Source organism: Sus scrofa, unplaced genomic scaffold, assembly GCF_054392235.1.
Source record: "Sus scrofa isolate SSC_HxYL_T2T_F1_AM1 unplaced genomic scaffold, Sscrofa_HxYL_maternal_Yorkshire_Landrace_v2.0 dam_41, whole genome shotgun sequence".
NCBI classification, from domain to species: domain Eukaryota; kingdom Metazoa; phylum Chordata; class Mammalia; order Artiodactyla; family Suidae; genus Sus; species Sus scrofa.
The window spans coordinates 56,941-83,153 of NW_028146965.1; the positions used below are offsets into that span (position 1 = coordinate 56,941).

The window sequence follows — 26,213 nt, forward strand, 5'->3', positions numbered from 1 at the left end:
TATTTGTGCACATTATTTTGGCATTGACTTTTTGGTTAATTAAAAGTTAGAAAATCTTTCTATTAAAAGACTTCAGCTGGTAATGCATTTGATAAGTAGCTGAGTTTCCTCTGAATAATAGAACTCAAAGCACAAATATATCTACCTGTCTTTCTCCTTCCTCTCTTTGATCAAGATTTTGCCCAGGATTTCCCATTGTGGCTCAGCAGGTTAAAGACCTGACATTGTCTCTAGGAGGAGTGGGTTTGATCCCTGGCCTCACTCAGTAGGTTCAGGATCTGGCATTGCCATAAGCTACAGCATAGGTTCCAGATGCGACTTGGATCTGGTGTTGCTGTGGCATAGGTCTCAGCTGCAGCCCCAATTTGATCCCTAGCCCAGAAACTTCCATATACCGCAAGTACGGCCTTAAAAAAAAAATTGTTTTTACCCAAGGCTATCCTTAACTTTTTGCATGTGGTACTCTCACAAGTCACATGAATGATGTATATACATAAAGGTACGTTGTGTATTGTTTCTTTTGAAAAAGTTTTTGTTACAAAATTTAGCCTTAAGGAGTGGTAGCAACTAGCTTGTTTTGACACATCTGGCTAATAATAGTTTATCCCTCAGCCAGCACCCAGTGATGGAGTATAGCGCAGGATGGAGGTGTCAGTGGGCTCAGCTCTAGCAGTAACTTGTGGAGCTCTTCTTGGTGTCTTGGGGTTGTCCCAGAGTTCCTGTGTGGCCTAGACCCTCTCTGCTTGACATGTTTGTTCCCTGCCAGTCCCCATAGGTATTTAAATTGGGGGCCTTCTGGCCTTAGGACTTGGTTGGTGTGCATGTTGGGAATACCCCACTATGAACCCCTTAGACTTTGGTGCAAGCATTTTTAACGATTGATGATGCAAACAGTTAAATTGAGGTGCATGATTCTTGGTTGAGGTAATGGACACACTAAAGTGTTTTATCATAAAACATTTACTGTAAATATCATCAATATTTTTATTTTGAAATGCTTTTTGAAGCAATGCAACAGATTTGCTAGTATCAGAAGTAGTTTGCATTTCCTGGACATGGGGTCGAGCACACAATCCTAGTTTACTTAGCACTGTATACTAATCAACATCAAATCCCATGCCAAATTTAAATTACATAGATCCTGGGTGATTGGGTAGTATAGAGGCCCAAATAAGCTGAGATAGTTAATCAACTTACAGATAATTAAGGCCATGTTAAGTGATTTGACTTATAATAAGCAATTCAATTGAACTGTCCACCTTGGTTTAGTTTACTCTTAAAAAGGAAATGAAGGGTTGGGATATGCTCCTTTTAGGTCTTTTCTACTTTTACAGTTTTATTGATTTGTAATGATATGGATTATTGCTTTTAAAAGTAAAATGCTATGCAATAATTTTAAACTTCTTTCCCCCATAAATTATCTGTATCAAGAATGAGACATTTTGGTTTGCACACTCCCTAGGTCCAGATTCGACCTTGGAATCTCAGTGACAGTGACTTTGTGATGGATGGTTCACAGCCTCTTGACCCACGAAAAACTATATTTGTTGGTGGTGTTCCTCGACCGTTGCGAGCTGGTATGACCAAACAAAGAAACCAAAAAACAAACAAAAAAAAACATCCTTTAGCATAAGAAACATCTTATACACATTTTCCAGGATAAATTCTCCATAAGCATTTGCGTTTATGTCTAAGAGTGAGAGTTCTAGAATCAGTGTCTGGCTTTGAATTCATGTGTTCAGCTAAAAAAAAATTAAAAAATAAAAAGTTACTCAAAAGCCAGGTAACCTTAGACAAATTAATTTCTCTAAATCTCAGTCTCCTCATCTGTCCAATAGATGGATAAGTATGTACTTTATGTGGAGTTGTTTTGAGGATTTAATGATATCACAGATCCGCAGTTCTTGGAGCAGCGCACGTAATGCTTTTGCTCGTCACTCTCATCGTCGTCTGAGAGAGAAGGGCTTCAGGAATGAGTCATTTGTCGAGATGGTCATTGTTGCCCATGTCCCCATGTGCTCGGGAGCCATTAACTGAGCTCTGCATCAGCAGTGCATCTGTGCCTAGAACAGTCCTTACAAAAGACATTTCATCCCCAACTTGAAATAATTTGAGGGTTAATAGTATAAGTGAGATAAAGAACATAAAGTGTGGGGGTTTCCTTCGTGGTGCAGCGGAAACAAATCTGACTAGGAACCATGAGGTCGAGGGTTCGATCCCTGGCCTCGCTCAGTGGGTTAAGGATCCATAGGTCACAGATGCGACTCGGATCTGGCGTTGCTGTGGCTCTGGTGTAGGTCAGCAGCTACAGCTCCGAATAGACTCCCTAGCCTGGGAACCTCCATATGCCGCAGGCACGCCCCTATATGAGACAGAGACACACACACACACACACACACACACACACTGAGCATAAAGTGGGTAAGAATGCAGCTTCAAAACTGTAACTCTTCATGGAGAAGATACATTTATTATCTCAAGTTTCTATGTGGGAAACTGGCACATAGCTAGACTGTAAGGAAAGGTAAAATGGGTTTTGATGGAAATACACTCGAAGGACCCCCAAAGAGGCTACCTATCCGATTTGTAGTGTCCAAAAGACTATTTATATTAAGCAATACACTGTTAACTGGTAAATATGTGGCGGCGCCATGGTATAGAGCAGACAGACGAGGGCACACTCTTTTCACTTCCCATGACCTTGCACAGACTGATCGTCCTCTCTGTCCCACTTTCCTCAGGAAGTTACTACTTCCCTACTTCATAGTGTTGTGAAGATCAAGAGCGAATATCTGTGAGACACCCAGCAGAGTCCCTGGCCTTAGTTACATTAGAATAAAGATAAATGCAATAGACAGCTGGTTGTAGAAACTAGTGTCATTTTAATAATATTATAATGATGGACAGAGGAACTGCTTTTGCTGAAATCTTTGCTGAGCCAGATGAATTTTCCTGACTTCAAATGTCGTGTCTGCTCCCTCCTCCGTATGCAGTGGAGCTTGCCATGATAATGGACCGGCTGTACGGAGGTGTGTGCTATGCCGGGATTGATACCGACCCTGAGCTGAAGTACCCAAAAGGAGCTGGGCGCGTCGCTTTCTCTAATCAACAGAGTTACATAGCTGCTATCAGTGCCCGCTTCGTGCAGCTGCAGCATGGAGAGATAGATAAACGGGTAAGTCCTGGACTACATTCTGGAAAGTTCTCAGAATGACCCTCTGTGTCATCACCAAGCTTGGAATGGGTGGGGGGGGGGGCGGGGGGGATTTAAATCGACAGCGGGTGGTTATGCCTATAGGACCCATTAGACAGATGCGTGCTGTAGGATACATCTAAGAGTTTCCTATGAATTTCCTCTCTCGTCGTTTTCTGAGTAGCCTGACCAGAACACTATAATTGACTTTCACCTCATCCATTCGTTTGTTCAGTTGGTCATTCAATAAGTATTTACCAAATCCTTTGTACTGTGTTATAAGTATACAAATGTGAATGCCCTTGAGAGCTCCTCGCCTTCTTTTTTAAACCTGGGGTATCGAGAATATCTCAGCGAGCCCTGTTTTCCTATGCGCTGTATAACAAATGACTGAAGAAATTCACCTCAAGGGCTGCATGTGTAAGAAATATTTCATTGTAACAGATTAAGTAAAAGAAATCATAATCTTTTCATTTGCAATCTGTCTTCCCACCTGAAATCAGGGAGTGGTTCATTACTTTAAATTCCTCTTTGTTGGCTCTGAATCAAAAGGCTGGATAAAACCTCAAAGATAACTCTTTCTTCTGTTTTCCAGGCTATTATATTTGAGACTCTGTGTTCCATTATTTGTCTTCTTTCTTTACATTTACAGATGAGTTTTTTGGTTTTTCTTTTTTTAATCTTTTTATTAAAGTAGAGTAGATTTACAGTGTTGTATGAGTTTCTGCTATGCAGCGAAGTGAGCCAGTCATACATACACACATTCTTCTCGTGTTCTCTTCCGTCCTCTTCTATCCAAGAGATTGGCTCTAGTTCCCTGTGCTGTACGGTAGGACCTCCTTGCTTATCCATTCAAAATAAAAGTTTGCAGCACTAACCCCAAACTCACTGTCTGTCAACTCCCTCTCCCTCCCCCTTGGCGACCACAAGCCTATTCTCCATGTCTGTGCTGTGAGTCTGTTTCTGTTCCGTAGACAGGTTTGTGTGCGCCACATTTCAGATTCCACACATAAGTGATGTCATGTGGTATTTGTCTTTCTCTTTCTGACTGACTTCACTTAGTGTGAGACTCTCTAGTTGCATCCATATTGCTGCCACAGATTTCTTATCTTTGTGTTTCATGCACTCAGCAAATGTTTTAGTGCCTAGGACAAGAGGTCCCTGTCCTCAGGGGACCTCTTTATGTTCTGGTGGGTAGAAATCTGTCCTGGCAGTACTACTCCAAGGGTGGCCTGTGAACCAACCGCCAGTTGATACGGTTTGTTGCTCGTTTGCAGTGAGATCCAGATTTACACCAGAATGTGAATCCACCACATTAGTAAGCATCGTATTTTAGTTCCGTTGAGATTTTTTTTCATAGAAAGACCTTCTTGATGAAGTAAGCAATATACTGATTTACATTCTGGTGTCCGCTCCTTATTTCATGGCAGACTAGCGCTTTCCTTAGGGCCAACGTAGACATCCAACACTCCAAGGCATTGTGCTCAAAAAAGTCTTTATTGGTTTGACTGTATTGTGCCTTTCTCGGTTCAGTACGTAGAAACTATCAAGTCAATAGTGGTCTTCATTTACTGCTTCTATTCCGTTTCATGTTTATTCTACTTCGGGTGGCAGCTGAAATTTTACCATTCTGGTGGTCATCATGCTCTACGGGGGTATAGTAAGGAGAAGGGTGTGGATTCTGTTGTAAGCTCGGATGAAGGGGGCAGGAGGAGCTCCTTTTTATTCACACTGAAAAATACACACATCCTGAGTGCACAGTCTCTCCTACCTCGCTGCTTCATTGCTACATGGGTTTCAGAGTCGTAAGATTCGCCCTTAGAAATTCAGACTTCATTTGTATTCCTCTGTGATCCAGTTCTTTGACCTGTGTCCCTGTCACTGTGAGTGTTCTGGAATGGCCTCAGGGCCAGGAGCTCAATCCTCTGGTTTATTCTGCTCATCCTGCCTTCCCTGTCACTTTTCTTTTGCTCACGGCTAACCTTTGTCAGGATTTCTTGTCAGAGGTGGGTGGCGCCAGTGGTAGTAATAGCCTGGTTTAAGGGAGTTTCAATTGTGAGTTGCTCCAAGACTAAAAATACCCGACCCTCTTCTCACTGGGGAATTAAGAGCCAGCTTATTTTTAATGCTTGAGAGGCTCAAATGGCAGCTTGGCCTGTCGGACGCTGGAGCAGACCTCATTTTATGAGACTCTCCAACTGAGGTAGACCATTCTTCCTGACAAAGAATAAAGCGAGGTTTTGGATTATGAGTCCTGGGGCTGTATCTTGTTTTGCTGGAGTTAGAAGTTCATGACTGTAACCCAAGATGTGTTCGCCGTGAATAGAAACCATGACTCGGGCCTTATTACAGCTCAAGAGCGTGTGATGCAAGCAGCTTCGCTCTGACTTGTACATTGAGGTGCTCTGTTGTGGCACTAGGACTCTCTTAGTTGGTCTGGTGCAGATTATAATTCTGCATCTGACAGCGACCCGGATCCACTGATTAAAGTGGCGGTTCGTGTCCATGAAAACTCTCCTGTGGGTCAAACCTCCTTCTGATGTTCCCAAACATGAACTTGGCTTCACTTTTCAATTTCTGCTGGAACCTTTCTTTCATTTGAAAAGTATTTATTTAATAAGACAAAAATGTAAAAGGATGGGTATAAAAGCCTTCCCAGGTGCTTAAAAGATGAACTGTCTGAATTTCAGTGACAGCGTTACCGGCCCTTCCTTTTGGGCACTTGGCACAGACTCCTTTAGACAGTGGCTGCAAGCGTCCACCCGCGGTCAGAGTTGCCAGGTCCGTTCACTGAGCAATGCCAACTCCTTTCTTTGCTCTTTGATTGCAGGTGGAAGTTAAGCCATATGTCTTGGATGATCAGCTGTGTGATGAATGTCAGGGGGCCCGTTGTGGGGGGAAATTCGCTCCATTTTTCTGTGCTAATGTTACCTGTCTGCAGTATTACTGTGAATATTGCTGGGCTGCTATTCATTCTCGCGCTGGCAGGGAATTCCACAAGCCCCTGGTGAAGGAAGGCGGTGACCGTCCCCGACATATCTCCTTCCGCTGGAACTAGAGGATAACTGCAGTGCTCATTTTCAGGCCTCCGAATAAGTGCACTCTTCTGTTCATTCTGCCCCCTTCCTCAACCTCTTCATGCTGGCATGTCCTTTTGTGCAGTCTGTAAGCTAACAATAGTCTAACGGAAAGAATGACCTATAATATAGGTGTTTTGTAGATTCTTGTGTCACTGAAAACAATATGTACGAACTCCTTTTTCGTATTGCCATCATGTTGCAGGGGAGTTTTCTTCTCTTGTTTTGCTGGAGACACCAAGAGGGCCCAAACTTCCTGCAACATTTTCTTAGAGGAGAGAGAGAAATATTAAAAGAGAAATGAAACAATAGAGTATTTTGGGGTTTTAATTAAATGATTATTAATATAACAGATAAGAATACTTTTATTAAAGTAACCACGTAACAATAACACTATCAATCTCTCCTGACGCGGGGTTTCCCCCAGGGAAGTGCTTTTGCCTTTCTCTTTCTTTTCTTTCATCTTTTTTGCTTCTCTCACTTCTTCCATCCCCTTTTTATTCTTTTAACAGCAGTGGAGGAAGTTAACAATTATTAACAGGAAAGAGCATGTTAAAGCAAACGTAAATGCACAAGCGAGATTGAAGCAGCATTACAACGAACTTCAAAGGTTTAGAGGCGGAACATAATTTCATTATGCCTCGAAGTTACTACCACATCAGAAAAAAAAAATGGTAAAGTAGGCAGAGCTAGGTTTATTTTCTTTTAAACAGGTTTGAAAATTTAGACTGTAAAAATTGGGTACATTTACTTCTGAGGGGAGTGCACTTACTTATTATTAAACTTATCTGGTCAGAGCCCCAGCAGACCTACCAAAGCTAGAATGAATGACAGCTGGTGGGAAAACTAGCATTTCCTCTCCTAAAGAACAAATATATAAATTTTATTTTTGATGTTATGTATAAACTCTATATCCTAATTTACTAACACTCATCGGGTGTCAGCCTTTGCTCTCCATTTTGACATTAAAAAACAAAACAAAACAGATCTAGAGATACCTCAAGGCTATGGTTTTTGATTTTGTGTTAAACTACATATGTAGCCAAAACTGGAAGACAAAACCAATATTTAAATTGGCTGCTGATTGGCTTACTCTTAGATTTAAAGTTACTTTGGGTATCCTGTAATTTAGTTGTAACATAGAAGATGAAAAAAAAAAGTTAAAAAAATGTTAAGTAGTTGCCAAGTGTTTTGCACTGTCGAACTAAGTAACTGTGTAAATCTGTGCAAAGGTACGTATGTTTATCTTACTCTTCCTATAAAATAAGATAACATTACAGTTTCAGAACTTAGCATGGGACATAGTCAGTGTTTGAAGTGCCAACTCCATCAAGTAATGCATGCTTTATTATAAATAAAATTCTAGCTTTTGAAAGGCGTTATTATGTGTTGAACAGTATGCTTCAGGAGTAAACTGAAATTAAGTCTCTTGAAGCCCTGGTCATGGAAGTAACATTTATTTTTTTACATTCTCGTACGAAATGCCCTATCCACCATGGAAAGGATTGTCACCAGTGTGCAAAACATTAAAAAACAAAACAAAAAACCTAATGGCAATCTTGCTGGTTGCGCTACCTAGCAGTACCATCTTGGATCCTTCCAAACCAAAGACTTGCCCCAGCACTACGGTGGAACCACCTGGCTGATGACCCCTACTGATCATCTTTAGGAAACTCGGTCCTTTATTTTGAACACAGGCTTTAATGGACTATTTACCTGTTAAGTTCCAAAGGTCAAAATGGAGGCATTTGCTGTCTAATAATCAGACGTAGAAAGGGAGCTGCTTTTAAAGACCCCCTGCAAATATCGAAAGCAGTCATGCGAACAGAGGGTGCTCTGGTGAAGCTGGTCAGGGACTTTTTTTTTCTTTTCTCCTGAACTACATAATTCTAATTGGAATGTTCATTGGCCTCTTTTTAATTCTTTTCAGTGCTCGTAGGTGGCTTGGGGTGTGCTATCGTGCTGTTCCCACTCAGTAAACAGGTGTGATGAGTTAACAAGAAATAACACTGTTTGAGAACTAGCTTTGAATAATAATTTTTCCCTTTGTACATGACCTGCTGAATTTCGGTACAGTGTTTTTGTAGCTAACTTATTTTGTCACGCACATAATGTATATTTGTTATGCACTACTTTTGTATATCTTGTTTTTCCAACAGTGAACATTTTTAGGCACACTTTTCACTGACGGGATATCTCTTTATGCAATACCTCAATTTTTCATATTGCAAAGAGTAGCTTTTTGTACTTTTATTACTGAGAGATCTTCATATACTTCATTTTTTAATATAAATAATTTTAATAAATTTTATTTTCTTATATTCTGCTTTTTATACATTTCAGTGCTCTGCATACATTTTAAATTATGAATGTCGTGCACTGGCAATGCTATTTTAGAGTCTGCAGAGAAGAGAAAGCATGTTGCTTAAACATCCTTCCCCAGCACCAGCTATTGGTGTACCTATAATTTAAGAAATAGTCTATGTGAAGTCACAAATTAATGAAAAAAAAATTCGCATGAAAATGACAAGATAACACTGTAGTTCCTTAAAAAAAATTAAATTCATAAGCATAGGGTAGAAATTTAAAATAACAAAATTGTCTACAGCTTCTTACTAAGTTTTTAAAATGAATTCGTAACGCAGACATTTTTGGTGAATGTTTAGCCATTTTTAATATTAATAAATTGATGTTACGTGTTTGATTCAGAGATGTCTGCTCTTTTAAATTATACATAAAGAAAAAAAAAAATAGCCTGCCGTGAGACAGGTGTGTAATGTTAGTATGCATGACTAATGTAAGAAATTGTTATTCTACTAATATTTACTTGTGATTGTGTGACAAGCGTGTTTACAGATTATTTGGTTACACTTCAATTTACAGGGCATAAACAATTATTATCTATTACTCTGAACTTTATTGATTACATGTCCTTCAGATTACATGGGATTGTAGTTGGGAGTTACCATGTAACTCAAAACATAATTAACATGTAATTAGTTTACAGATTTTAGGGTCTCACTTCAATTTACCAAGCATGTAGTTCTAGCGCACTAGCATGGCACCCGCCATGTACTTACAATGTAGTTACAGAGTAATTACATGGTTATTTTTGCAATGTAAAATAAAGTGTTTCTGATTATTTTCTATGTAAAGGAACCCTCTTCCTTCCCCTTCTGGTCCCCACGCTTTGGTATAATATATATACTTCTCCATACACAGACCTCTGCAGAATGCAAAATAAAACTTGCAGTGAATGAATTGAGCATTTTATGAGAGTGCTGTTGGAAAGACTTGATAATTCACCCTTTTTGTTTTGAAGAGTTGAATCTTCTGTTAAAAGGTGATTTAAAACTTGAATGTGATGAATTGTGGCAAGTTAACTTCAAGTTATGTGCAATACTTATTTCAAACTTTTGAAAGATCTTTGCAGTGTAATTCTTTGTTTTTAATTGCAGACATTTAAAATGTCATTTTCTACTGTTAAGAGTAATCCTCTTTCTTGCTGGTGTTTCTAAAGAAAAGAATCAGAAATCAATCTTTCTACTAATGTAAATTTGAGATTATTTTTAAAAATGGAATAAAAGAGGTTTTGGTCATTTGCTTTATTTTATTATCTTATTTTAAAGCTACTGTGATTGATAGCATTGTAAGAATTGGGACAATATTGTATTCAACTGTTTTATTTTTTATATTTTTAAAATTTAAAGTATAATTAGTTTTTATAATTTTCATCAGATTTTTGTTATATTTTTTGGAAAGTGAAACTTTTAGCAAGTGGGTGTCTAGTTTTTACTAATCCCTAATGTTTTTTTTTTCCAGTGTATTGCTCATATTATCAGAAGGAAAAGTTATTTAAGTATGTCAGTTAATTGTACTACTTGGCTGAATTTCCATATAGTTTTTACTGTGTATGGGGAGGTTGTAGTATTTATTATAGCATTTTAAATAAGGGTAATTCATTTTTTATTAAAGTCATTTTCACGTTAAGTTCCTATTTTTGTATGTTCTACTCCTAAGTTATATAACACAGTTCCTTTTTTAAAAAGAGTTCATTTGTTGAAGTGCTAGTGGAAAATTAATGTTATTAAATAGTTTGCAAATGACTATTTATACCAGTATGCATATAATTTTTAAATATTTGTAATGTGAGATGTTGAATGAATAAAACTTTTAACTCAGCTTTCTTTTAATATACTTATTTTCAACATAAGTAGATGATGATGCTTCTATGGTTGGGAATAAAATATTTTTTAAATATTAGGACTCTATTTTTTGGCCAAAGCAGAACAAACCAAAATGAAAAGCCGTCCAGGCATATACATACTCATGGCAAGTGTGCATTGCTTCTGTAAACCCTTACGTGTCAGTGGCTTGTTGGTTTTGGCCTGCGTTGTCAGTTCACATGCTGCATAGCAGAGGTCTTATTTGTAGCCTTCATGATGCCTGTGAGGCCTGAGCCTGGTATGTGGGTGTTCAGTCATCTGCTGAAGGCCAAATGTCCAATGAAAAGAAGAGAACACGTGTTTATTTAATAGCCAGGGTCAGGAGTTTCTGTTGTGTTTCAGCGGATTAAGGACCAGCATAGTGTCGGTGAGGATGCAGGTTCAGTCCTTGCCCTCACTCGGTAGGTTAAGGATCCGGCCTTACCGCAAAGCTGCAGTTTGGGTCCGGTGTTGGGATGGCTGTGGTGTAAACCTGCAGCTGCGGCTCCGATTTGCCGATTCCATATGCATGGGTGAGGCCTTTAAAAAAAAAAATAGAGACCGTCAGTTTATATTTAGAGAGGTTTAGTTTTGGGTCTTTGTCGGCGAAGAGCCTTGATTTCTGGCCACTCTATGAGAGGATCTGGGTTAGCAAACCTCTCTTGAATTTTAACCTCCAGTTCCCCCTTAGATCCTAACACCACAGGATACGGCCTCTGGGATTATAATCTCTCTAGCCTGTGAACTGCAAGTATTACCTTTGGATTGTCCATAAATCTGTGGACTACTGGGTACTATGATGTTTTAGTGATCTGTATCTTAAACTGCATTTTTAAGCGTTTAAGGATTTATTATAACATAAAGTGTAACACTGAGAATATCCCATGTTGTCAAATTTAATTTCTGCTCTTTCTTACCTTGAGTATAGTATTCTGAAGGTTAAAAGAAGCAGTTCATGTCCTGAGACAAATAGACTCTGGGGGCCTTTTGCTTCTAAATTGTCTTAATAATCCCAATACGCACCTCTCCCAGCTGTCGGGGCTTCTGAGAGTATGGGCTGAACCACCACTGCACAGGATCTCCCAGGAGTACTAGGTCACAGAAGCTTTGGCTGGCAGTAGCCGAAACTTATGTTCAGAGTTCAGTGACGGGCCCCTGAGAAAGCCCTAGGGATACTGGAGATGTGGGTGACATTTGGTTGTCATCTCTGCAATATCCATGGGTACTCTGGCATGGTTTCAGCACTGTAGGAGGGAGGAGAAAAAAAAAAAACATGAGAAGCTTTAGATTATTTCAGGAAATATTTATTTTAGGGAAGTGATGTATCATAAGTGCTGTAATAACTGTATCTTGAAATAATATGTAGGTGCAGTACTTCTGGTGCCTTAAGCATGGAATGGTGAATCTAGGAAGGGTGTGAGAGGTTACATGGGCTGCTTAGCCCACCTAAACCTACCCAACAAGGAAAGCTCTCTACTCCATTCTTTTTTCTTGTCTTTTTCCTTTTTGGTTGCAGCACTCGTGGCACGTAGAAATTCCCTGGCCAGGGATGGAATCTGAGCTGCAGCTATGACCTATGCCAAAGCTGTAGCAATGCCAGATCCTTAGCCTGCTGTGCCATAGTGGGAACTCCTCTGCTCCATTCTTAACTGTCCCTGAGCTGTATTTGTATTCAAACCCAGTTAAGAAGGAAAGTAATTTTAATTTTTTTTTTTTTTTTTGTCTTTTTGTTGTTGTTGCTCTTTCTTGGGCCGCTCCCGCGGCATATGGAGGTTCCCTGGCTAGGGGTCGAATCGGAGCTGTAGCCACCGGCCTACGCCAGAGCCACAGCAACGCGGGATCCCAGCCATGTCTGCAACCTACACCACAGCTCACGGCAACGCGGGATCGTTAACCCACTGAGCAAGGGCAGGGACCGAACCCGCAACCTTATGGTTCCTAGTCGGATTCGTTAACCACTGCGCCACGACGGGAACTCCAGGAAAGTAATTTTTTAAATTTTTTTTAAGTTTGAAAAATAAAGTCTGATCAAAAATCATGAGAAGGAGTTCCCATTGTGGCTCAGCGGTAACGAACCCGGCTAGTATCCACAAGGATGCGGGTTCAGTCCCTGGCCTCGCTCAGTGGGTTAAGGATCAGGCATTGCCATGAGCTGTGGTATAGGTTGCAGATGAGGCTCAGATACCACATTGCTGTGGCTGTGGGGTAGGCTGGCAGCTACAGCTTCAATTCCACCCTTAGCCTGGGAACTTTATGCTGCACGTGTGGCCCTAATGAAAAAAAATTCATGGGGAGAGTAAATTCCTGTTTTTAAAAATTAAGGAATATTGGAGATTTCAATGAAATGAGTTAAACACATTTAAAAGGTAATTCTTTTTCTGAAATGTATAATGCTGGAATGATAAACAAAAAACTCTTAATGGTTATTTCCAAAATTATGATCTCCAGTGCACTAAAGTAATCTTTACCAAGAGAAAAGGGCAAAAAGAAAAAGAAAAAATTCCATCATTAAATTAGCTTAGAAGGTAAAGCAGTATGTTTCTTGGTAAATCAAGAGAGACAATTAGCTTATTAAGGCTTTGAGAAGTTCTACAATGAAGAAATGTATTTGCTTTGTTTCAAGTGCTTTCCCCCTAAATTTCTTTGTAGATTTTGTTTACAGGTAAGGCAGGATCCTGTGGCACAGCCTTTGGGGTACACTGTTCTGCATGTTAGCACACTGGCTGCTGTCAGCCTTAGAACCACATTTTAGTTTCTGCAACGGCTCCTTGTCGTGCCCTGCCTCAGTAATATCCAGAGCTATTGCCATTGTCTGCACTGAACTCAACTAGGCTTCTACTTACTTGCCTAGCTTCTAACCCCTGTCACATTTCCAATTCAGCTCCTTCCTTTCCTCCTCCCAGAAAAAAACAGAAGAGTTTACTCTGCAGCATGAACTATCATCTTGCAGGCTACTTTGATTACACTCCTCACTGGCTCAGATCAGCCCTTGTTTCTCAAGGTGCCACAAATACCATGTTACACAAGCAACCTGTGCTCTGAATCTGCCATTGTGTGCTATGCTTGTACACCTTCCTGATAATGTATATCATTTCCCTCCTTAAAAAATTTCCCTCGCCAACTTCCCCCAGTACACCCTCGCCACTCCATGTCCTGAGAATAGGGACCGCAGGCTTTGAACAAAACTAAGAATTCAGAAAACAAACGTTGGTGCCCGGCTATGAAGTCTGTATCTAGCAGTACCAATTCAGTCTCTCATATTAGAGAACAGTTTGTTTTGGCATGTCTGAGTCTCACCTGTGTATTCTGATTTCAGATCTTCCTCTGGTTAAATTGAGTGTCATTGTTGGCTGGCTGGAAAAAAGTATCATATTGTGATTCATTGTGGTGACCAGAGTTGGAAAAGTACAGTTTGTCTCAAGGAAGTTAAAAATGAACAGCAGTGTCAAAATCCAGTGTATACCCAGCTCTGGTGTTGCTGTGGCAAAGGCCACAGGAACGGACCTAAAAAGACAAAAAAAAAGGAAGAGGAAAAATTTAAAAATTGTTACCCAGGAAGAAACCTTGTGGTCATTTAAGTCTGTGAAACAATAAAAGAGTTTAGACAGAATCCAGGAGAGAGCTGGGCCTCCTCACATGAATGAATGGAGGCATGATTCACCTCTTATATTGGAGGAAAAAGCCAAGCAGCCCATGTGTCTAACCTTGGGGAGCAGTGGAATGGCCTCTTGACTCAGCTCTCCTGACTCTTCAGTGACCATGGTTTGGTTCTGGAAGAGGATGGAATTGCTGATCACCTGCAGCGTGTCAGGCACTTACTTTGACAGGTATCCACTCCCAACAGGAGGTACTGAACAGAATATAGAACTGTGTCCCAGAGCTGTCAGGTGACCTGGAAGCCTATACAGCTAGTAGGTGGTGAAGCCTGGGTTCCAATCCCCACCTACCACATCCCCAGTTCCCCAGTTCCCCCACAAACCTCACTGCTCCTGGAATAGCAATGGGCAAGATGGTTTTTTTTAAGTTGGGTTTGTTATTAAAAGTTTCATTCCTAAACCAAATTCAGGAGCAAGCTATCTTGTTTGAAAGTATAGAGATAGGATGATGAAGCAATTCACTAGAGAGAAGGTGGGATTTGACTGAGGTTTTGGGGGGGCATTTTTTGTTTTGTTTGTTTGCTTTAGGGCCGCACCCATGGCATATGGAGGTTCCCAGGCTAGGGATCCAATCGGAGCTACAGCTGCCAACCTACACCACAGCCACAGCAATGCAGGATCTGAGCCATGTCTTTGGCCTACACCACAGTTCACAGTAAAGCTGGATCCTTAATCTGCTGAGCACGGCCAGGGATCAAACTCACAACCTCCTGGTTACTAGTCAGATTTGTTTCCGCTGCGCTACAACAGGAACTCCTTGACTGTGGTTCTTAATTAAAGGATTTGCTCAAGGTCCTCTAGATGGGTAGCAGAGGCCACAATGGAAGCACTTAAGTCTGTGAAGCTCTGAAAGCTCTACAATTCTTGTCTGCCTCACTAGCCCCCTTAAATGTGAGTCTGTGATTCCGTGGCCAAAATGGGGTATACATTTCCAAGAGTAGGGACAAGGGAGTTAAAATGCCATTCCTATTCTCTTCAAGGATCTACAGACTTCATAGTGCATATCCTTTCTCTATGACTTCACCACCAGGAAAAAAAGAGGTATCAGTTTGGGGCAGGAAACAAAGGAAAAGCCTTTTTCCCTAGCACTGAGACCACCCCTCCCGCCCCCCCCCCACCAAAAATCTCAGAAACACAAGCAGTTCTGGGAGTGAAAATAGTAATAATTTATATAATAATGATAACAGCAACTACTAGCAAAGGACAGGGTGCTTACCGTGTGTAGGCATCATGCTTCTCTGCCTCCTCCTACAGCCCCATGACACAGATACTACGTGCACACTCACTTTAAAGGTGCTGAAGATTCAGAAAGCTTAACCAGTTTGCAAAGTCAGGGTTCAAACACAGGTGCACAGACTCCAGGTCCTGTTTCACTTTACCCCTTGTAAATTTCCAACAAAAAAGAGAAATTTCATTACAATCCCCCATCCCGACCCTCCCATTGACTAAGAAATCACCAAGAGGTTATACTGAAAGCATACATACCACTTTACAGACCCATCCAAAAATCATTTTCCTTTATTTTGTTTGGCAAGGATGTCTTTAATAAGGTGATAGCTATTCTTTGTGGTTGTTATGTTGTCCCCTAAATCATTAAGTGACTAAGAAGAGGCCCAACCAACGATAATCACATGGGTGCCAAGGAAGGATATCTAGTTAGCCAGATGGATGGATGGATGGACGGATGGACGGATAGGTATGTAGGCAGATGGATAGATAGAGATAAAATACACATGTATACATCTTTACATCAGTTTTCTTTAGATTCAAGGAAAATCCCACCAAAGAGAAAGGATTTTCCTTCTTTCAATAGAACTGAAATTGAATAACACATTCTATATAGAAATCAGGCCTCCTCACAAATCTCATCCTTTGAGACTCTGCACCATCTCTGTAACCAGAACAAAAATAGTCCTGAAATCCAAAGGGAGAGGTTTTCTTACTGGTGTGTCCTGTCGAATTTTAAAACAGCCCTGGCATATTTGCTTCTGGACTGAGATGTCAGAATCACTAAAATAGATGTCTACAGAGAATTTATGTTCTTCACAGAGAGAGAGAGAAAAGAGAAGAGGTGTTTGCCATTATTAGAGCACTAAGCTCTGGAATGCACAGCTTTGATCATTACTATGGCCTGAACAGCTGTTCCTGAACAGATATGATGCTGTGGAGCCTGGAAGAACCAACTTAGAATTCTGAAGCATAGATTTACAGTAATTCCTCCTTCTACGGGAGACATTAAGGCCGTAGCCAAGTATAGTCATCAACAATTTCCTTTTTATTTGCCACCCAAAGAATTCAAATCTAACAAAGGCCAAACACAAAATTCTAAAGTTGGAAGGGGTGCAAAAGGGGACTCAGAGGTATCTGACTTAAAATCAGGATCACTAGCCCTCCTTGAGGGGTATCAGAAGGTGGCAGGAAGGAGGGTGGATAAAGGGGGGGGGGGCATGGAGGGAAGGACAGGGAGAGAAGGGCAGTGGAATCTGTCAAGTGCACTTCAGTGTCCAAAAGCCAGAGTGGCACCTCCCTCCACACACACACCCCATAACCAGAACACAACCTCCCACAGCCCTGATCATAATCTCAACTCTCTCCCAGGCAGAGGCAATTTTGCAGTGATGCAGCCGTCACCCATAATGGGGGGGAACTAGAATCCTCTTGGCTGCCCTTATACTTGTTTTATATAATAGTATTTTCTTTTTGGAATTACACATGAAGAGAGGAGCTCCACTGTCTTTGGGAGTTGGGGTCTATACATATCTGTTTCTGATAGGAGTTTTTGCCGTGTTTAGCACTGAATTAAGTACTCAGTACATTTACTTGTTGTGAGTAGCATGATGATGATGCTGTTGCTAGTATCATCTATGCACTTACCAAGCATCAACCCCTGTGCCGGACGGGGGGCAGATGGGGGCGGCAGGGCATGGCAGCAGGCAGGAACCCTCTGATGCTGTTTTCCCACCTCCTGCCTGTTCTCACCGTTCCTCCATCCAGCCTACAGGAGTTGCCACAGTGATAGCATCAGAGCTGAGACTCCAGGCCAGGGGCACACTGCCTCAGCACCCAGCTCAGCTTTCTTTCTTCCCATCTTAGGAACACGGCTTCTCCCACATGGTTGCTGGGGACCACACACTGCAGCAGAGGGTCTTGTCTGTGCTACCAACCTAAGCATGAACTCCAAGGGGTTAGTTTTCTGGGATCCTTCTCTGCAGGGAAAGAAGCAGGAAAGGGGAGTAGGAGCTGGGAATAAGGCCTTGTGTCTCCCAGCTGACAGCTCTATTATATTGCCTTTGAAGACAGACGATTTTCAGTTCCTTAGTAATTTCCCCTTTGCCCTTGTGAAGGGTGAATTTGACCCAGGCACGGTGTGGGATGGTAGAAGCTACTGGGGTTTCAAAGTCAGGCAATGTTGGGCTTCCTGACTAAAGGCAGAGATCACTGGGTTTAGGGGCATGGCTCCAGGGTGAAACACCCCCGCCCTGGGTTTCTGTTCTTTTGCCATCTCTGGTTGAGTGGGGTCATATCATCAGAAGGGGCAAAAACTGATGGAATTAAGATGGTGGAATAGAAGGACTGGAGCTCAACTTCTCTCCTAAAAACAACAAAATTCACAACTAAAGGCTGAGCAATCTTCAACCAAATGGACCAGAAACCTTAAAAAAGATATCCTACTCCAGAAGAAAAAGAGGAGGCCACATCAAGAGGTAGGAGGGGCGATTACGTGATATAAACAACCCCATACCTCCTGGGTGGGAAGCCCCACAGACTGGAAACTAACTGGTTCACAGAGACTCACCTACAGGAGTGAGAGTTCTGAGCCCCACATCTAACTCCCATGTGCGGGGATCTGGCACTGGGAGAAAGAGCTCCTGGAGCATCTGGCATTGAAGGCCAGTGGGGCTTGCATGCAGAAGCTCCACGGGACTGGGGGAAATGGAGACCCCTTTCTTAAAAGGCGCACACAGACTTTCACATGCACTGGGTCCCAGGGCAGAGTGAGGTCTCCACAGGAATCTGGGTCAAAGCTGACTGCAATTCTTAGAGGACATCCTGGGAAAACAGGGGTGAATGTGGCTTGTTGTGACGGAAGGACATTGGAAGCAAAGCTCTCGGGAATATTCATCAATGTGCCTTTCTCTGGAGGTGGCCATTTTGGGAAAATCTGGCCCCACCCAGATTTGAAGCCCCAGGGCAAACAACAATCCAGGTGGGATCACAGCCTGGCCCCTCAGTAAACAGGCTGCCTAAAGACCCGGAAGGCACATAGCCGCCTCTAATCCCATCCAGAGACTAAGCCCCACCCACCAGAGGGATAGGAATCAGCTTCACCTACCAGTGGGTGGGCCTCAGCCCCTCCCATCAGGAAGCCTACAGCAGGCCCCCCATACCGACTTCAGCCACAAGGGGGGCAGACACCAGAAGTAAGAGAGGCTACAGCTCTATTATCTATAAAAAGGTCACCACACCAAAAACCTATAAAAGTGAAAAGACAGAGAACTATAACTCAGATGAGGGAGAAAGGAAAAACCCCAGAAAATCAGCTAAGTGATGAGGGAGAAAGGAAAAACCCCAGAAAATCAGCTAAGTGATGAAGAAGTTCTCAGCCTCCATGAAAAAGACTTTAGACTGTTGATGCTGAAGATGATGCAAGACATTGGGAATAAACTGGAGGCAAAGATGGATAACTTACAGGAAACACTGAGAAAAGAGATACAAGATATAAAACTTAAGAAGAGATGCAAAATATAATAACTGAAGTAAAATATTCACTAGAAGCAGCTAACAGCAGAATACAGGCTGCAAAAGAATGAATAAGCAAGATGGTGGACAGATTAGTAGAAATTACAAACGCAGAACAGAAAAGAGAAAAAAGATTGAAAACAAATGAAGAGAGTCTCAGAGAACTCTGAGACAATGTTAAATGCACCAACATCCGTATTATAGGGGTGCCAGAAGGAGAAGAGAGAGAGAAGGGTCAGAAAAAATATTCCAAGAGATAATGGCCTAAAACTTCCCCAACGTGGGAAAAGAACCACTCATTCAAATCCAGGAAGCATAAGGAGTACCATATAAAATAAACCCAAGGAGGAATACACCGAGACACATATTAATCAAACTGACCAAATTAAAAACAAAGAGAAAAATCTTAGAGTTCCCGTCATGGTGCAGTGGTTAACAAATCCAACTAGGAACCATGAGGTTGTGGGTTCGATCCCTGGCCTTGCTCAGTGGGTTAACAATCCAGTGTTGCTGTGAGCTGTGGTGTAGGTTGCAGATGTGGTTCAGATCCTGCGTTGCTGTGGCTCTGGCATAGCCTGGCAGCTATAGCTCCGATTAGACCCCTAGCCTGGGAACCTCCATATGCTGCAGGAGCGGCCCAAGAAATGGCAAAAAGACAAAAAAAAAAAAAAAAAGAGAGAGAGAAAATCTTGAAAGCAGCTAGGAAAAAAAAAAAACAACAAATAACATACAAGGGAACCCTGATAAAGTTACCAGCAGATTTTTCAGCAGGAAACTCTGCAGGCCAGAAGGGAGTGGCATGATATACTTAACATGACGAAAAGAAAAAAAACCTCAAACCAAGATTACTTTACCCAGCAAGGCTTTCATTCAGATTTGAAGGAAAAATCAAAACCTTCACAGATAAGCAAAAGCTGAGAGAATTCAGCAACACTAAACCAGCCTTACAACAAATACTAAAGGAACTTCTCTAGGCAGAAAAGAAAAGACAGCAACAGGAAACAAAAATATCACAAATGACAAGGCTCACCAGTAAAGGTATATATACAGTAAAGATATGAAATCATCCATGCACAATTATACCACCAAAATCAGAAATCATGAGATGAGGTAAGTACAAATGCAGGACACTGGAGATGAACTTGCAATTAGGAGAACAACAACTTAAAACAATTTAATATACATATAGACTCTTATATCAAAACTTCAGAATAACTGCAAACCAAAAATCTACAATTGATACACCAACAAAGAAAAATCAACTCAAATACAACACTAAAGATAGTGATCAAACCAGAAGAGAACAAGAAAAGAAGGGAAGAAAAAAGAGCAATGAAAAATCCAAAGCAATTAATAAAATGGCAATAAGAACATACATATCAATAATTACCTTAAATGTTAATGGACTAAACGCCCCAACCAAAAGACATACACTGGCTGAATGGATACAAAAACAAGACCCATATATATGTTGTCTTCAAGAGACCTACTTCACTTCTAGGGACACATACAAATGGAAAGTGAGAGGATGGAAGAAAATATTTCATGCAAATGGGGATCAAAAGAATGCTGGAGTAGCAATACTCATTAAAGACAAAATAGACTTTAAAATGAATATTTTAAGGCACAAAGAAGGTCATTACATAATGATTAAAGGATCAATCCAAGAAGAAGATATAACAATGTTAAATATCTACACAGCCAACATAGGTTCACCACAATATATAAGGGAACTGCAGACAACCTTGAAAGGACAAATCGACAATAACACAATAATAGTGGGGGACTTTAACACCCCACTTACAGCAATGGACAGATCATCCAGACAGAAAATAAGAAAACACAGGCCCTGAATGATATATTAAACCAGATGGACTTAATAGATACTTAATAGGACATTCCGTCCAAAAGCAACAGAATACATATTCTTCTCAAGTGTACATGGAACACTCTCCAAGATTGATCACATCCTGGGCTACAAATCCAACCTCGGTAACTTTAAGAAAATTGAAATCATATCAAGCATCTTTTCTGACCACAACGCTGTATGACTGGAAATCAACAACAAGAAAAAAAACTGTAAAAAACACAAAACACATGGAGACTAAATAACATGCTACTAAACAACCAATGGATCACTGAAGAAATCAAAAAATACCTAGAAACAAATGACAACAAAGATAACGACACTCCAAAACCTATGGGATGCAGCAAAAGCTGTTCTAAGAGGAAAGTTTAGAGCAATACAAGCCCACCACAGGAAACAAGAAAAAGCTCAAATAAACAAGCTAACTTTACATCTAAAGCAGCTTGAGAGAGAACAGACAAGACCTAAAGTTAGTAGAAGGAAGGAAAGCATAAAGATTAGAGCAGAAATCAATGAAATAGAAGCAAAGAAAACCATAGAAAGGATCAATGAAACAAAAAGCTTGTTCTTTGAAAAGATCAACAAAATTGATAAACCCTTAGCCAGACTTATCAAGAAAAAAAGAGAGAGGACTCAAATCAATAAAATTAGAAATGAGGAGTTCCTGTCATGGTTCCTAGTTGGTTAACAAATCCAACTAGGAACCATGAGGTTGCAGGTTCAATCCCTGGCCTTGCTCAGTGGGTTAAGGATCTGTGGTGTGGGTCACAGACGCAGCTCGGATCCCACATTGCTGTGGCTCTGATGTAAACTGGTGGCTACAGCTCCGATTAGACCGCTAGCCTGGGAACCTCCATATGCTGTGGGAGCGGCCCTAGAAAAGGCAAAAAGACAAAAAAAATAAAATAAAATTAGAGGAGTTCCCGTCGTGGCGCAGTGGTTAACGAATCCGACTAGGAACCATGAGGTTGCGGGTTCGGTCCCTGCCCTTGCTCAGTGGGTTAACGATCCGGCGTTGCCGTGAGCTGTGGTGTAGGTTGCAGACGCGGCTCGGATCCCGCGTTGCTGTGGCTCTGGCGTAGGCCAGTGGCTACAGCTCCGATTCAACCCCTAGCCTGGGAACCTCTATATGCCACGGGAGCGGCCCAAGAAATAGCAACAACGACAACAACAACAACAACAAAAAAACAAAAAAAAATAAAAATTAAAAAAAATAAAATTAGAAATGAAAAAGGAGAAGTAACAATGGACATCACAGAAGTACAAAGGATCATAAGAGACTACTATATGCAACTATATGCCAATAAAACAGAAAACCTAGAAGAAATGGACAAAGTCTTAGAAAAATACAATCTTCCAAGACTAAACCAAGAGGAAATAGAAAAGATGAATGGACCAATCATAAGAACTGAAATTGAAACTGTGATTTAAAAACTTCCAACAAACAGAAGTCCAGGACCAGATGGCTTCACAGGCGAATTCTATCAAACATCTAGAGAAGAGCTAACACCTCTCCTCCTGAAACTATTTCAAAAAATTGCAGAGGAAGGGATACTCCCAAACTCATTTTATGAGGCCACCATCACCCTGACACCAAAACCAGACAAAGATACCTCAAAAAAAAAAAAACTACAGGCCAATTTCACTGATGAACATAGATGCAAAAATCCTCAACAAAATACTAGCAAACCACATCCAACAAAACATTAAAAGGATTGTACATCATGATCAAGTGGGATTTATCCCAGGGATGCAAGGGTTCTTCAATATCCACAAATCCATCAGTGTGATACACCATATTAACAAACTGAAGAATAAAAACCATATGATCCTCTCAATAGACGTGGAAAAAGCCTTTGACAGAATCCAACACTCGTTTCTGATAAAAACCCTTCAGAAAGTGGGCATAGTGGGAACCTACCTCAACATGATAAAGGCCATATATGACAGACCCACAGCAAACATCATTCTCAATGGTGAAAAGCTGAAAGAATTCCTGCTGAGATCAGAAACAAGACAAGGATGTCCGCTCTCGCCACTACTCTTCAACATAGTTTTGGAAGTCCTAGCCACAGCAATCAGACAAGTAAAAGAAATAAAAGGAATCCAAATTGGAAAGGAAGAAGTAAAACTATCACTATTTGCAGATGACATGATACTATACCTAGAGAATCCTAAAGACACTACCAGAAAGCTGTTAGAGCTCATCCATTAATTTGGCAAAGTCACAGGATAGAAAATTAATACACAGAAATCGATGGCACTTCTATACACTAACAATGAAAGATCAGAAAGAGAATTATGGAAGCAATCCAGTTTACATTCGCATCCAAAAGAATAAAATACCTAGGAGTAAACCTACCTAAAGAGACAAAAGACCTGTACTCTGAAAACTATAAGACACTGATGAAAGAAATCAAAGATGACACAAATAGTTGGAAAGATATACCATGCTTGTGGACTGGAAGAGTTAATATTATCAAAATGACTATACTACCTAAGGCAATCTACAGATTCAATGCAATCCCTATTAAATTACCAAGGACATTTTTCACAGAACTCGAACAAAATGTTCTAAAGTTTGTTTGGAAGCACAAAAGACCCAGAATAGCCAAAGACATCCTGAAAAAGAAAAATGGAGCTGGAGGAATCAGGCTCCCGGACTTCAGACTATACTACAAAGCAACAATCATCAAAACCATATGGTACTGGCACAAAGACAGAAATATAGATCAGTGGAACAAGATAGAAAGCCCAGAATTAAAACCACACACCTACAGCCAACTAATCTATGACAAAAGAGGCAAGACTATACAATGGAGAAAGCACAGTTTGTTCAATAAGTGGTGCTGGGAAAACTGGACAGCCACATGGAAAAGAATGAAATTAGAACACTTCCTAACACCAGGCACAAAAATAAACTCCAGGAGAGTTCCCATCATGGCACAGTGGTTAACGAATCCGACTAGGAACCATGAGATTGTGGGTTTGATCCCTGCCCTTGCTCAGTGGGTTAATGATCCGGCGTTGCTGTGAGCTGTGGTGTAGGTCGCAGACACAGCTCGGATCCTGCGTTGCTGTGGCTCTGGCATAGGCTGGCAGCTATAGCTCCGATTAGACTCCTAGCCTGGGAACCTCCATATGCCGCAGGAGCGGCCCAAGAAATGGCAAAAAGACAAAAAATAAAATAAAATAAAATAACTCCAAATGGATCAAAGACCTAGATATAGACCAGATACTATCAAACTCTTAGAGGAAAACATAGGCCAAACACTCTCTGACATAAACGACAGCAACATCTTCTCAGATCCACCTCCTAGAGTATTGACAATAAAAACAAAAATAAACAATGGGACCTAATCAAACTTAAAAGTTTCTGCACAGCAAAGGAAACCCTAAACAAAACAAAAAGACAACCCACAGAATGGGAGAAAATCTTTGCAAGTGAATCAACTGACAAGGGATTAATCTCCAAAATTTATAAACACCTTCTGCAGCTCCATACCAAAAAAAAACAAACAACCCCGTCAAAAAATGGGCAGAAGATCTAAACAGACAGTTCTCCAAAGAAGACATACAGATGGCCAAAAAACACATGAAAAGATGTTCAACATAACTCATTATCAGAGAAATGCAAATCAAAACCACGATGAGGTACCACCTTACACCAGCCAGAATGGCCATCATCCAAAAGTCTATGAACAATAAATGCTGGAGAGATTGTGGAGAAAAAGGAACCTATTACACTGTTGGTGGGATTGTAAATTGGTGCGACCACTGTGGAAAGCAGTATGGAGATTCCTCAGAAAACTAAACATAGAACTACCATTTGATCCAGCAATCCCACTCCTGGGCATCTATCCAGAGAAAACCATGCCTCGCAAAGACACATGTACTCCAGTGTTCATTGCAGCACTATTTGCAACAGCCAAGACATGGAAACAACCTAAGTGTCCATCGACAAAGGAGTGGATCAAGAAGATGTGGTACATATACACAATGGAATATTACTCAGCCATTAAAAGGAACAAAATACCGGCATTTTTAGCAACATGGATGGACCTAGAAATTATCATGCTAAGTGAAGTCAGCCATACAATGAGATACCAACATCAAATGCTTTCACTGACGTGCAGAATCTGAAAAAAGGACAGACGGAACTTCTTTGCAGAACAGATGCTGACTCATAGACATTGAAAAACTTATGGTCTCCGGAGGAGACAGTTTGGGAGGTGGGGGGATGTGCTTGGGCTGTGGGATGGAAATCCTGTGAAATCAGATTGTTATGATCATTATACAACTACAGATGTGATAAATTCATTTGAGTAATTAAAAAAGGGGGGAGGCAAAAACTAATATCTCCATGGTCTGGTTCAGGTAAGCATTAAATGAGGCAAAAGTTAAAACAAACAATAACTACAAAAATGGAGTTCCCACTGTGGCTCAGTGGAAACCCAACTAGTATCCATGAAGATTCAGGTCTGATCTTAGCCTCACTCAGTGGGTTTAGGATTCATCATTGCCAGGAGCTGTGGTGTAGGTCACAGACTTGGCTTGGAACTGGCGTTGCTGGGGCTGTGGCTGTGGCCGGCAGCTGCAGCTGATTCCACCCCAAGCCTGGGAACTTCCATTTGCCACAGGTTCTGCCCTAAAAAGTGCGGGGGGGGGGGCATAAAAAAACAAGCAGAAATACCCCAAACTATAAACATTAGAGACCCTCATTAGCAAGACCATTATTATCCCAGATCTGGCCATTGCTGGAAGCAGCTACCTTGGGAAAGTCCCTTTCTCTTCTGTGGGGTTACATACACCACCCAAAGGCACTCATCTCTGTTCAGAGGGGACCATGATCCTCAGCTCCCAGGACTGGCATGAGGATCCAGTGATGTGAATCCTAGTGCCCCACAGGCTACAACCTCCTCGCTGCCATCCTCTCCCTGCTGCAATTCTTCCCCTGCAGCTAAGGTGGAACAGCAAGCTGACTTTGCCAAGCCTTGCTGCTAAAACCTTACAGCAGCTTCCTATGGCCCTGGAGATAATAAAATCGCATGTTTTCCCAGGCGCCAGCTCCACCCCCCACCCTAACCTCCTCTTCTACTTTTTTTTTTTTTTTTTTTTTTTTTGCTTTTTAGGGCTGCACCCTCAGCACAGGTAAGTTCCCAGGCCAGGGACCAAATCTGAGCCGCAGCTCACAGAAACACCAGATCCCTGATCCACTAAGCAAGGCCAGGGATCCAACCCTCATCCTCATGGATACTAGTTGGACTGGTTCCCGTTGTGCCAAGACAGAGAATTCCATCTTTTTTGTCTCTCCCTCTTCATTGTGCCCTCAAGCCACAAGCAGACCTCTCTCCTTCGTCCAGTGCAAGTCGTCTTTCCTGGGGCTGGGTCTACATACTTGTGTTTTTCCTCAGGTGAAAAATCATTTGCTCACCCTGCCCCACCCTCTCCTCCACTTCAACGCAATGCAGAACA

The 26,213-nt window shown here is 41.3% G+C and overlaps 1 protein-coding gene and 1 long non-coding RNA gene across 2 annotated transcripts in view; one reads left to right on the forward strand and one right to left on the reverse strand.

The window, feature by feature from the left end:
• Nucleotides 1-10,452, forward strand: part of LOC146394311 (cytoplasmic polyadenylation element-binding protein 4-like) — a 66,463-nt gene extending 56,011 nt beyond the window's left edge. Inside the window, exons 8-10 of the mRNA XM_085009157.1 lie at nt 1,463-1,577; nt 2,994-3,175; nt 6,024-10,452. Coding sequence (XP_084865283.1) covers nt 1,463-1,577; nt 2,994-3,175; nt 6,024-6,251 — 525 coding nt within the window. The 3' untranslated portion in view covers nt 6,252-10,452. The remainder of the gene's footprint in view (nt 1-1,462; nt 1,578-2,993; nt 3,176-6,023) is intronic.
• Nucleotides 10,453-10,771: 319 nt separating this feature from the next.
• Nucleotides 10,772-26,213, reverse strand: part of LOC146394314 (uncharacterized) — a 110,193-nt gene continuing 94,751 nt past the window's right edge. The window contains exons 23-28 of the long non-coding RNA XR_014836254.1: nt 15,348-15,512; nt 14,180-14,325; nt 13,939-13,979; nt 13,773-13,829; nt 11,499-11,719; nt 10,772-11,015 (exon numbers count right to left, since the gene is read on the reverse strand). This is a non-coding gene — a long non-coding RNA (uncharacterized LOC146394314). The remainder of the gene's footprint in view (nt 11,016-11,498; nt 11,720-13,772; nt 13,830-13,938; nt 13,980-14,179; nt 14,326-15,347; nt 15,513-26,213) is intronic.